At 36.4% G+C, this 13,205-nt stretch overlaps 1 protein-coding gene across 1 annotated transcript; it reads right to left on the minus strand.

Moving 5' to 3' along the window:
• Positions 1 to 2,124: 2,124 nt before the first annotated feature.
• LOC145539938 (olfactory receptor 5K3-like) lies at positions 2,125 to 3,051 on the minus strand. The gene has a single exon (XM_081574389.1). It carries the CDS (start codon positions 3,049 to 3,051, stop codon positions 2,125 to 2,127), a length of 927 nt encoding a protein of 308 aa, XP_081430515.1.
• Between the last annotated feature and the right edge of the window lie 10,154 nt (positions 3,052 to 13,205).

Genomic DNA, 13,205 nt, shown 5'->3' on the forward strand with positions numbered 1-13,205 from the left:
AATATGTCTATCTATATTTACAGTATTAGAAATAAAACCCATGAAATTAAAATTTATTAATCCAGTCAAAAGTAAAATAAGCCTAGTATATATTTGCTTACATAATTAAAATATATTGAAGGAAATGTTTATTGAATCACCAAATGTGTTAGGTACCTTGTTAAGTATTGGTGATACGAAATGAGTTATATCATGTTTGATATTCATGGGAAGAAAATAGGCCTTCATTTTATTATCCAACAGCTACAATTTACTATTCTTTTCTTTAAACTATTGCTCCCATCTGTGCATTCCTCTACTTTCAGAGTATTCTCCAGTTTCTGTTTTCCTCATCTGATGTAGAGTTAGTCTTCTTGCTTTAGGTCTCTTTCTAGTCAGTTGCACGATCAGGTTTTTGAAGTGCACAATTGTATTACTTTGCTCCAAGGACACTTAAGTGTCTGATGGCTCTAAGATAAATTCAGATTTCTTAGGGTGACATTTAAGATTCTCAAATAACTTGATCTGCTTCTCCCCTTTCCCCCATGTTCACCAATAGGTCTCTCCAACAATTTTGTCCACTTTCTGACTCTGTCCCCCTCCTCCACTCCAGTACCACACTCTTTTCCATAAACATTGAATCTGGTCATCATCATTCCTGTTTTCCTCCAGATATCATTTTTTCTCCATTTTTAAGGCACAGGTTACCTCTGATGCTACTAAGGATTAAATACTTTAGGTTATAAGAATCTCCTTTTTTGGAACTCCCAAGCATGTGGGGAAAAAGTAATAATTGATTCAAATATAGCTAAATCTGATGAACTTGGGCAAGCTCCTCAATATTGCAAAGTATGAGGTTTTTATTAATGAAAAGCATGAAAATATCACATCTGATAACTTGATAGGTAGTATATATGAAAGATCTAGCTTAGCACCAAGCAGAGAACAGGTTCTAAGTATAAATTACTTTTTTCTTCTATATTTGCACATGTAAGGATTAATAAATATTATTCTTTAGGTATTTAAATTTTTACTATTTTATGCCTCATTTTTGCTTTATCAGGACCTGCAATTTTTTGTTAATGCTATGCATATACCAATACTTTACCTTGAAATCAGTCCAAGTTGGTGGTATTCCTAATAACAAACAAGATAGATAATAATATCAGAGAGAAAAAACTTTATTTAAGAATATATTCAGGTGTTGAATTGTCATATATGATGGTCATCCACTCAAACTATATGAAATTATCAAATTCATGGTGATGTCAATATAATTAGTATCATCTTCAGGTACAGAATTATTCATTACAAATTTATAGATACTGTATTTCAGAGAACTTGACAGAAAATTGACTATAGTTTACTAAAGAGAAAATATTCTTGACTGGTGAATATGTATTCTGTGTGATTTCATATTCAAACAAAATCTGTTGAACAAATTGAGAATCAAATGAAATATATAGTTTACTTCTGTCACATGGTGATGCTTAAGAGGAGACTAATATTTGACAACTTGAGATGTAAGGGAGCTTGTAATATTATGCCTTGGGATTCCTGAAATTTGCCAAAGATATTGAATGGAGGTGATTCTTATATGTACTTGCTTCCAACTGTTGGTTCAGACAGTAAAGAATCCACCCGCAATGTGGGAGACCCGGGTTTGATCCCTGGGTTGGGAAGATCCCTGGAGAAGGGAACGGCTACCCACTCCAGTATTCTTGCCTGGAGAATTCCATGGGCAGAGGAACCTGGTGGGCTTCAGTTCATGGGGTTACAAAGAGCTGGACATGACTGAGAGACTAATACTTTCACTTTCGATTCTTAGCATTTGCTGAATTTGTTGAAAATTGTAAGTTATTATACTTTGAAATATAGTTACTAGTGTAACTGATTACACCGTGACACAATTGTGACCTCAACTGTAATTATTTAGTTTATTCCTAATGAAACTAGTAGCTTAGATTTTGAAGTATATTTACCATACCCTCTTCTTTTGAACTTCTTTATTTGACATCATCATGTTTTAGTAATTCAGTGTTATATATGTCATGGCCTTTTCCCACTTTCTTGCTATTCTTTGATTTTGGAAGTTTAGTGACATTATAATCAGTTGTCCATAGGGATGTTATTTGTTTCATAATGTTATAAATTCTTCATATTTTTTTTCGTAGCATTTATGACTTCCTTATTTCTTAGACTATAAACAAATGGGTTTAACAAGGGAATCACCAGAGTATAAAAAATAGCAACAGGTATGTCTTTATCTTCATCATTAACTGAATTTGGTCGAACATACATGAAAAGAAGAGAACCATAGAATATTGAGACAGAGAGAAGGTGGGATGCACACGTAGATAAGGCTTTGCCTTTTCCCTCTTTGGACTTCATCTTGAAAATTGTGAAAAGAATCAAAAGATAAGAGATGATTACTGTGGTAACTGTGAAGACTAAAACTGATCCTGCAAAGATGAATATCATCAATTCATTGATATAAGGATCCACACAAGAGTGTCTGTATAATGGAAGGACATCACAAAAAAAGTGATTGATTTGATGAGACTTACAGAAAGTTAGCCTAAGCAGAAGTCCTACTTGAATCATGGGATGAATGTTTCCAGCTATGTAGGCCCCTGTGGTCATCTGAATGCAGAGTTTCTTTGACATCATGGTGTGGTACTGCAGTGGTTTGCAGATGGCCACATAGCGATCATAGGCCATTGCTGCCAGAAGAAAGCAACCTGTAGTTTCAGCAAGGCAGAGACAATAAAATTGTGCCATGCATTCATAGAGGGAAATCATTCTGTTTTTAGAAAAGAGGTTCTCTAGTATGTTTGGGGTAATGGCAGTGGAACAAAAGGAGTCCATCAGAGCGAGGTTACCCAGAAAGATGTACATTGGTGTGTGAAGACGATGCTCTGTGACTATCAATGCCACCAGGCCAAGATTTCCCACCATGGTGATCAGATAGATGGTAAAGAACACCTGAAACAGAAGGGTCTTCAGCTCTGGATGATTTGTAAATCCTATCAGGATAAACTCTGTTGTCAAGGATTGGTTATCCTCAGTCATATCCACCGTTTCTGTTGACATAGAAATTGTGAAGATCAGATTTGAAATTATAATGTCAATAATTTTCCCTTCAAAATTCTTTTTTTTTTTTTTTTTATATAGAATAGAGCTCTTCCCTATTTCCTCTGGGAAACAGGGACACATACCTGTATGAGACGTTCATTTCTCTGTAATGTCAGCTTTTATGATCTTGACTCTGAAACTCAGATTTCCCAAGAATATTTTGGTAATTCTAGGGAGGATGCTTACAATGGAAAAGGCTTGTCTTTAAGAATTTATGAAAAATACTATACGTATCAGTGTGTGTGTATGTGTGCTTAATTGTGTCTGGCTCTTTGCCACCCCATTGACTGTAGACTGTAGCCCACCAGGCTCCTCTGTCCATGGAATTTTCCAGGCAAGAATACTGGAGTGGGTTGCCATTTCCTTCTCCAGTACATATCCAGGACACTCATATTTGATTCAGCATTCCCAAATCACATATGTCAGTTTTTATATTAGAGGTCCTTAAAATAAATATCAAGTCACTTTATATATATATATGTATGTGTGTATGTATGTATGTGTGTGTGTATATATATATTAATGCATATATATATATTAAATTGAGCAATATTTTTCATGTATCCTCTCAGTAGAGGGTATGTTTAAAATGTGTACACAGATATGTTAAATTTATATCTTAGGAATTGCATGAAAATCACTAAGGGTTAAGGAGAGGGCTGTTCCTCTTAAAGAAAACTACCTTGGAAAGCTACGAAAAGAAATATCCATAGATTATCACCTCTTTTATCTGTTTTCCCAGTGTCATGCTAAATCCATTATACTCTTTAAAGGTACCCAAATATCTAAATCCTTTCCTCTTTTATATTAAGTATAATTTTTATATATGATACTTAATGAAGTTTACTCAGTGCCCCAAACTGTATATCAGTCTCCATTTGTTAAACGATCAACAGTGTCTTATATACCCAATACAAACTAGAATCGCTTATGTAAAATCCAACATTGCTTTTGTTTCATGTGTGCACGCACAATTTCTTATGTTTAAATTTATTTATGTTTAATTGCAGGATAACTGCTTTACAGTATTGTATTGGTTTCTGCCATACATCAACATGCATCAGCCATAGGTGCACATATGTCCCCTTCCTCTTGAACCTCCCTCCCATCTCCCACCCTATCCCACCCCTCTAGATTGTTACACAGAGTACTGGATTGAGCTCCCTGCATCATATGCTAGATATTTTGAGGTTTCCTGTGACTTATACTTCTCTAACAGCTGTGGAGAGCTATGGGAAAAAAGCATGATTGATTCCAGTCCTATGTCCAGTTCAGTGACCTGGGATGGGTGAACTTGTTTTCAGTATCCTACCAAACATCCTTAATGAACTATTTGGTGTCTGCAAATTGAAATGTAATTATGAAGAATAGTTTACAAAGGATAGTATTGGAATTCATTGTTTAAAAAAATCTGTGTCTCTTTCTTTTACCTGAATTAGTGTATCTACTATTTTACTCCTTCCTGGGAAAATTATGTAAGATTTTCTGAAGTATGTCACAGTATGTAAAAGCTAATAAATAAAAACAAGCCATGTCTTTATACTTTAGTTTTCTAACACTTGGGAAGAGAGAAAATCCTTTCAATCTTAATATGATGAGAACAAATCTTGTTTTACTTTTAAAGGCTATATTCTATTATTATTTAGTGATCTACAAGAACATTTTGACTGAGTTTCAGTTATATAAATTCTTTGGTCAAAATGGTTTATTTCAATTCCAAACTCCAGGTGCTGGCTGAAAGTTTTCTTTATTTTTTGTTTTAAAATATTTAACAGCTAAGATAGAAAAAACTTTCTATATGTAGTCTGGAATGATATAACAGAATTATATTCTGTTCTTACCTATATTTTGAAGTTCTACCTTATAATCAGAGAGGTCAGCATAAATTGCAATAAATTTTCTCATCCTAGTTCCCATAGTCTTCAGTTTTGAGAATAGCTAGAATGATAACTAAATAGTTGAAATCTAACAATAACAAAAAATGCTCAATGTTTCAGAAAAATAAATATTAATTGACATTAATATTAAAAGTAAAAGTGAACTAGACTATTCCTCTTACCTTGATTTCACTGAGAAGTGTTTTGTAACACTTCATTGTTTGCTTTATGCTTTAGGTCTACTAGAATTTCAGAATATAAACCTCTAATGCATTTGGGATTAAAAGAATAAACAACTGGAAGGCTACTAATAGGCCAGTGTCAATAGTTATTTTCCATACAAATTTAAATTTTCCATCAAATGCTAAAGGGATTTCCTTGCAATGACCTCACTGTATTTCTATGGGGAGATTAGGTCACTATGACATACACTACCTAACTTTAATTAAAGATGACCTGTGGTTTGGGAAGATCCCCTGGAGGAGGAAATGGCAACCCACTCCAGTGTTCTTGAAATGGCAACCCACTTCAGCATTCTTGTCTGGAAAATTCCATGGACAGAGGAGCCTGGTGGCCTGCAATCCATGGGGTCGCAAAGAATAAGACACAATTTAGTCACTGAGCATGAATGAAAAATTAAAGTAAAAGACCTTCATTAAAGTCAGGTAATTTGAGATCATCTTGCTGAATCTTATTTAACTGATCTAATTTTTATGATTCTTTGCATTCTTTGTGTAAAATGCAAAGTGGTCAGAAGAGTCAGGTTGGTTTCACCTCCTACTGGAGGAATTAATATGTTTATGGGATTAATATGGTTTATGAAAGATAATTGACTTTGGAGGTGTAGAAGATTCAGCCAGGGTATCAACTTCTTCCCTCTGCGAGTTGACTTTGGCTCGATGTCCTCCAAAACCCATTTTGGAAACTTTGATGTTATTAATATTACATATTCCCACATATGAATTACTGAGACTATTCTCTTTTCTTTTAAATTTACAGCAGCTGTGTTTGTCTTTATTATGCTGATTCCCCCTTAATTCTAATAGTCATTCTTCAGCATGCTGTATATTTGTTAGTACATCTGTAATCAGTCACTCTTCCCCCAGCCTCCATGAGCTTAAGAGGGAAGAGATATCTCTCTTATGTTCATTTCTTTATTTTTAACACTTGAATAATACGTGACACTTTCACGTGCTGAACAAATATTTGTCTGATGATGAAAAAAAGATAATACTCCCTTGCTCATGTATTTGAAATGGTTTTTGGTTCGTTTTTAAATAAACAATTTTCCCTTATTTTGCCAGCCCTGTTGCTGCACAGTTTCTCTGTATCTTGCTTCTCACTTTGCTTTCTTCCTCTCACCTCAGGGCACTTGGCCATGTATATTCCTTCACTCTTCCTCTGTGCACCTGCTTCATTAATTTGCTTATGTTTCCTCATCTAAAATATCTTTTTCTCACTGTCTGTCACCCCAGTCCTACTCATTCTTGATCTCAAATGGGATCTCTTTCTTGAGGATTTTTCTAGTCCTCCCTCTAAACTAAAGGTTTTCTTTTTCCTGGTCTTTGTGATAACTACCTGCCTTTATAATGCATTTGTGACTTTATCAAATATGAATTGTATGTGTTATGTGTCTTGATTGTAAAGACATTGGCTAAATATTCCTAAGTCACTGGTCATGTCTTACATCTTTTGGGCTCCTGACAACAAAATGAGCTAGATCTTTAATACAAGCTGCATTGATTTTTCAAATTTCAGTTCTGTTTAACCTTAAATCAAGTATTTATAATATACAGGGTGTTGGAAACAACTGTGGGTAGAGTAAGCACAGGATAAGGAGTTCTTAGATTTTAGAAATGGCTCCTGAAAAGAAGTTCATAATCTAGTGGGGAGAAAACAGTTACATTGGTAACGAGGAAACAACTCAAGCTGTGGTATAAAAAAGTATAAATATATAATATTAAAATAAGGAGAATAAAATGAATAGAGACATGAAAGAAAAAAAAGATTTTTTCATTGAAAGTATCATTTCACATGAACCTTGGTGGATAAGTAGGATTGTAATACATGAAGCACATATGGAAAAGAAACAGCAGATTGAAAGCATATATTAAATTTTGGAAGGTTGAAATAGCAAGACCTAATTAGAAAGTGGGTAGTTTGGCTGAAGTATATGCATACATGATATAGGAGATATTTACGGTATCTTATACATCCTTTTAAGGCATGGGAAAATGGAAAATTGTTGTGTTTGGGTCCTTCCCTGATAATTCCCTGAACCCTCTCTCTCAGTAAGATCAAAGTCAATGCTAAAAGGCAACTCCAAAGAGCATCTAATTATCTTTCTAACCAAGCTGTGGTGTTTGGTACTATAGAAAATCTTCAACTTTGGTTCTGTGGTAAAACTCACTGCTTCTGTCTTCCTGAGTGTTCCATCTCAGTCTTAATGCTGGGTTGTGTTTCTCTGTTTGCTTTTACAGTGTTTGTGTTCCTCTTGGTTCTGTACTTGACCAACTTCTCTTTCATTCTCTGAGTTTCCTCCAGATTAGCACATCTACTTATATATTTCAGTTATATTCCATATTATGATGATTTCACTATAGGAGAGTAACAAGACTCATTTTTGGTTTTAATTTACTCCCCCTTTTATTTTTATTATCTTTTATGTATTGCTGTTTTATTTTTTAGTTTTATTTTATATTGGAGTATAGTTGATTAATAATGTTGTGTTAGTTTCAGGTTGTAGCAAAGTGATTCAGTTATACATATTTTTATTGTATCTTTTTCAAATTCTTTTCCTTTTTAGGTGGTTGTTGTTGTTGTTCAGTCACTAAGTTGTGTCTGACTCTTTGTGACCCCATGGACTGCAGCACGCCAGGCCTCCCTGTACCTCACCATCTCCCAGAGTTTACCCAGGTTCATGTCTATTGAATCACTAATGCCATCCAACCATCTCATCCTTTGTCACCCTCTTCTCCTTTGCCTTTGATCTTTCCCAGCATCAGGGTCTTTTCCAATGAATTGGCTATTTGCATCAGGTGGCCAAAGTTCTGGAGCTTCAACTTCAGCATCAGTCCTTAAGATGAGTGTTCAGGATTGATTTCCCTTGGGATTGACTGGTTTGACTCTTGCTGTCCAAGGGACTCTCAAGAGTCTTTTCCAGCACTGCAATTCAAAAGTATCAATTCTTCAGCATTCAATCTTCTTTATGGTCCAACTCTTACATCCATATATGACTATTGGAAAGATCATAGCTTTGACTATATGGACCTATGTCAGCAAAGTTATGTCTTTGCTTTTTAATATGCTGTCTAGGTTTGTCATAGCCTTCCTTCCAAGAAGCAAGCATATTCTAATTTCACAGCTGCAGTTACCATCTGCAATGATTTTGGAGCTCAATAAGTGAAAATCTGTTACTGTGTCCACTTTTTCCCCTTCTCTTTGCCATTAAGTGATGGGACCAGATCCATGATTAGTTTTTTTTTTTTTAATGTCGAGTTTTAAGCCAGTTTTTTCACTCTCCTTTTTCATCTTCATCAAGAGGATCTTTAATTCTTCTTCACTTTCTGCCATTAAAGTGGTATCATTCGCATATCTAAGATTGTTGATATTTCTCCTGGCAATCTTGATTTCAGCTTGTGATTGATCCTGCCCAGCATTTTGCATGATGCACTCTGGATATAAGTTAAATAAACAGGTGAGAATATACAGCCTTTTCGTACTCCTTTCCCAATTTTGACCCAGTCATTTGTTCCATGTAAGGTTCTAACTGGGCTTCCTTTGTGGCTCAGCTGGTAAAGAATCCGCCTACAATGCAGGAGACCTGGGTTCAATCCTAGGGTTGGGAAGATCCCCTGGAGAAGGGAAAGGCTACCCACTTCAGTATTTTGGCCTGGAGAATTCCGTGGACTGTATAGTTTACAGGGTCACAAAGAGTCGGGCACAACTGAGCGACTTTCACTTCACTTCAAGTTCTAACTGTTGCTTTTTGACCCTTATACAGGTTTCTCAGGAGACAGGTAAGATGGTCTCTGGTATTCCCATCTTTTAAAAAAATTTCCTCAGTTTGTTATGATCCACACAATCAAAGGCTTTTGCGTAATCATTGAAATGAAGTTGATGCTTTTCTGGAATTCCTGGCTTTCACTATGATCCAGTATGTTAGCAATTTGATCTCTGGTTCCTCTGCCTTTTCTAAACCCAGCTTGTACATTTGGAAGTTTTCAATTCAAGTACTGCTGAAGCCTAGCTTGAAGGATTTTGAGTACTAGCTTACTAACATGGGAAGTGATTGCCATTGTCCAGTAGTGTGAACATTCTTTAGCTCTGCCCTTCTTTGGAATGGTATGAAAACTGACCATTTTCAGTCCTGTGGCCACTGCTGGGTTTTCCAAATTTTCTGATAGCACTTTTGAGTGCAACTCCCTATTGAGTGCAGCACTTTAACACTATCATCTTTCAGTATTTTTTATTTTATATAGCTCAGCTGGAATTCCATCACCTCCACTAGCTTTATTGGTAGTAATGCTTCCTAAGGCCCATTTGACCTCACACTCCAGGATGTCTGGCTCTGAGTGAGTAATCACACCATCATGGTTATCTGGGTCATCAAGACCTTTTTTCTACAGTTCTTCTATATATTCTTACCACCTCTTCTTAATATTTTCTGCCTCTGTTAAGTCTTTACTGATTCTCTCCTTTATCATGCCCATCCTTGCATGAACTGTTCCTTTGATATCTCTGTTTTCTTGAAGAGATCGCTAGTCTTTCCCATTCTGTTGTTTTCCTCTATTTTTTTTTTTTTTGCATTGTTCATTGAAGAAGTCCTTCTTATCTCTCCTTGCTATTCTTTGTAACTCTGCATTCAGTTGGGTATATCTTTCCCTTTCTCCCTTGCTTTTAGCTTCTCATCTTTTCTCAGCTCTTTGTAAAGCCTCTTCTGACAACCACTTTGCCTTCTTGCATTTCTTTTTCTTTGGGATGGTTTTATTCACTGCCTCCTGTACAATGTTATGAACTTCACTCTATAGTTCTTCAGGCATTCTGTCTACCAGGTCTAATCCCTTGAATCTATTTGTCACTTCCATTGTATAATCATAAGAGATGTGATTTAAGTCACACCTGAATGGCCTAGTGTCATTCCCCACTTTCTTTAGTTTAAGCCTCAATTTTGCTATAAGGAGCTGATGAGCTGAGCCACAGTCAGCTCCAGGTCTTGTTTTCACTGACTGTATAGAGCTTCTCCATCTTCAGCTACAAAGAATATAATCAATTTGATTTCAGTATTGAACATTTGGTGATGTCCCAGTGTAGAGTGATTTCTTGAGTTGTTTGTTGAAAAGTGTGTTTGCTGTGACCAGTGCATTCTCTTGGCAAAGCTCTATTAGCCTTTGGCCCTGCTTCAGTTTGTACTCCAAACCCAAACTTGCCTACTACACCAGGTATCTCTGACTTCCTTCTTTTGCATTCCAGTCCCCTATGATGAAAAGGACATCTTTTTTTGGTGTTAGTTCTAGAAGGTCTTGTAGGTCATCATAGAACTGGTCAACTTCATCTTCGGTGTTAGTGGTTGGGGCATAGACTTGGATTGCTGTGAAGTTGAATGGTTTGCCTTGGAAATGAACTGAGATCATTCTGTTGCTTTTGATATTGTGTCCAAGTACCGCATTTCAGACTCTTGTTGACTATGAAGGCTACTCCATTTCTTCTAAGGGATTCTTGCCTACAGTAGTAGATATAATGGTCATCTTAATTAAATTCTCCTATTCCTGTCCATTTTAGTTCACTGATTCCTAAGATGTTGATGTTCACTCTTGCCATTTCCTGCTTGACCATGTCCAATTTACCTTGATTCATGGACATAACATTCCAGGACCTTATGCAGTATTGTTCTTTACAGCATCAGACTTTACTTTCACTATCAGACATACACAATTGAGTGTCATTTCTGCTTTGGACCGGCCACTTCATTCTTTCTGGCACTATAGTATAATTGCCCTCCACTCTTCCCCAGTAGCATATTGGACACCTTCCAATCTGGGGGCTCATCTTTTGGTGTCATATCCTTTTACCTTTTTATACTGTTCATGGTGTTCTCACTGCAAAAATACTGGAGTGGTTTGTCATTCCCTCCTCCAGTGGACCACGTTTTCTCAGAACTCTCTACTATATCCCATCCATCTTGGGTTGCCCTGCCTGGCATGGCTGATAGCTTCATTGAGTTACATAAACCCATTTGCCACAAGGCAGTGATCCATTAAGGGGCCTGTTTAGGTTACTGCAGAAGATTGATCAGAGTTCCATGTGCTGAATAGTAGGTCCTTGTAAGTTAACTATTTTAAAATAGTAGAGTGTACATGTCAATCCCAAACTCAATTTATCCGTTCCTCAACATTTCCCCTTTGGTAACCATAAATTTGTCTTCTGCTGGAGTCCAGTTCCAGCAGCCAGGGAATCGGCCTGAAGGGATGAGCGGTGTCGGCGGAGATGATGCAGCCTTTGACTGAAAGTGCGGGACTGCATGTTTGTTTTAAGCATCAGGTTTTCTTTTATACTTTTACAAAAGCATTAGGTCAGAGGTTTGACATCTTCAGTTCCCCCTCACCCAGATTTACTGTCTCTAAAAATCATTGTTGCCCTTCAGAGTTCCCTCTTAAATGTCCTTCTGATTACATTGTAACTCATGTTTGTCTCTGGGCTGCATACCACATTCCTCAGTTTATTTCTTATCTTTCTAAATCCTGCTAGCCCCTAGTATCCTAAGCTCATTATTTCCTAAAAAGGCTTCTAGCTATTAATATCTCTAAAATTCCTAGTCTCTATAAGCTATAGTAAAATATGCCAACACTACAACATTCCTTAAACTTTTAGCTTCTAACTATTCTTAATTATTCCTAAACCCTAAACTCAGCAAACTTCTTTTGCCATAAACATTTCCCTCACAAGCAGGTCTCAGATAACAACCTTTCCCGTGGCCTCAAGCTGCAGCCTATGTGCTCATCCTGGAACATTCTTTGTAAAGATCCTTGAACAAATGTCAATAGTTAACTTTATGGATTATTTCCTGGGCATAACTGCAGAAGGCTTTGTGCTTTCTCATGCTCCTCGCAAGAACAATAAGCACCTTAACATTCTTTCCAGCCAACTCAACCGAAGGGAGGAAAGGACAAGTCAGAATCAATCACAAGACCTAACTCCTTCATCCCGGGACCATGCCTGTGGGATGAGGAGAGGGAGTTGGGGCCATGCCTCCATTTTGTCAGTAATGCCTAACATGGCTCCCGACAGTCTTCTAAGTCTGTTTTGTAAATAAGTTCATTTGTATCATTAAAAAAAAAGATTCCACATAGAAGTGATTTTATATGTATTTGTCTTTCTCTCTCTGACTTACTTCACTTAGTAAAATCTCCAGGTCCATCCATGTTGCTGCAAATGGCCTTATTTCATTCTTTGTTATGGTGAATTATATCCCGTGGTGTATGTGTTCCATATCTTCTTTATCCATTCTTCTGTGGATGGACATTTAGGTTGTTTCCATGTCTTGGCCATTGTAAATAGTGCTGCAGTCAACACTGGGGTGCATGTATCCTATTGAACCTTGTTTTTCTTCAGACATAGGTTCAGTGAAGGGATAGCTCTATTTTTAGTGTTTTAAGGAACCCCTATACTGTTTTCCATAATGAATGTACCAATTCACATTTCCACCAATAGTGTAGGAAGATTCCCTTTTTGAAACACACTCTCCAGCATTTATTGTTTGTAGACTTTTTGATGATGGCCACGCTGACTGTGTAGTGTGTGGTGACACCTCATTGTAGTTTTGATTTGCATTTCTCTAATAATTAGTGATGTTGAGCATCTTTTCATGTGTCTCTTGGCCATCTGTATGTCTTCTTTGGAGACATGTCTAGTTCTGCCTATTTTTTGATTGGATGTTTGTTTATTTTAATATTGAGCTACATGACCTCTTTGTAAATTTTGGAGGTTAATCCATTGTCAGTCACATCATTTGCAAATATTTCATTCTATTCTATGAGTTGTGCTTTGATTTTGTTTATGATTTCCTTTGCTGTACAAAAATCTTTTGAGTTAAATTGGGTTCCATTTGTTTATTTTTACTTTTATGTCTCTTACTGTAGGAGATGGATTGAAAAAGATCTTGTTGCAATTTATGTTGGTGTTTTCCTCTTAACATTTTATAGTATCTCGTCTTAC

The sequence above is a fragment of the Giraffa tippelskirchi genome, chromosome 2 (genome assembly GCF_054371585.1).
Source record: "Giraffa tippelskirchi isolate mGirTip1 chromosome 2, T2T-mGirTip1v1.2.pri, whole genome shotgun sequence".
NCBI lineage: Eukaryota > Metazoa > Chordata > Mammalia > Artiodactyla > Giraffidae > Giraffa > Giraffa tippelskirchi.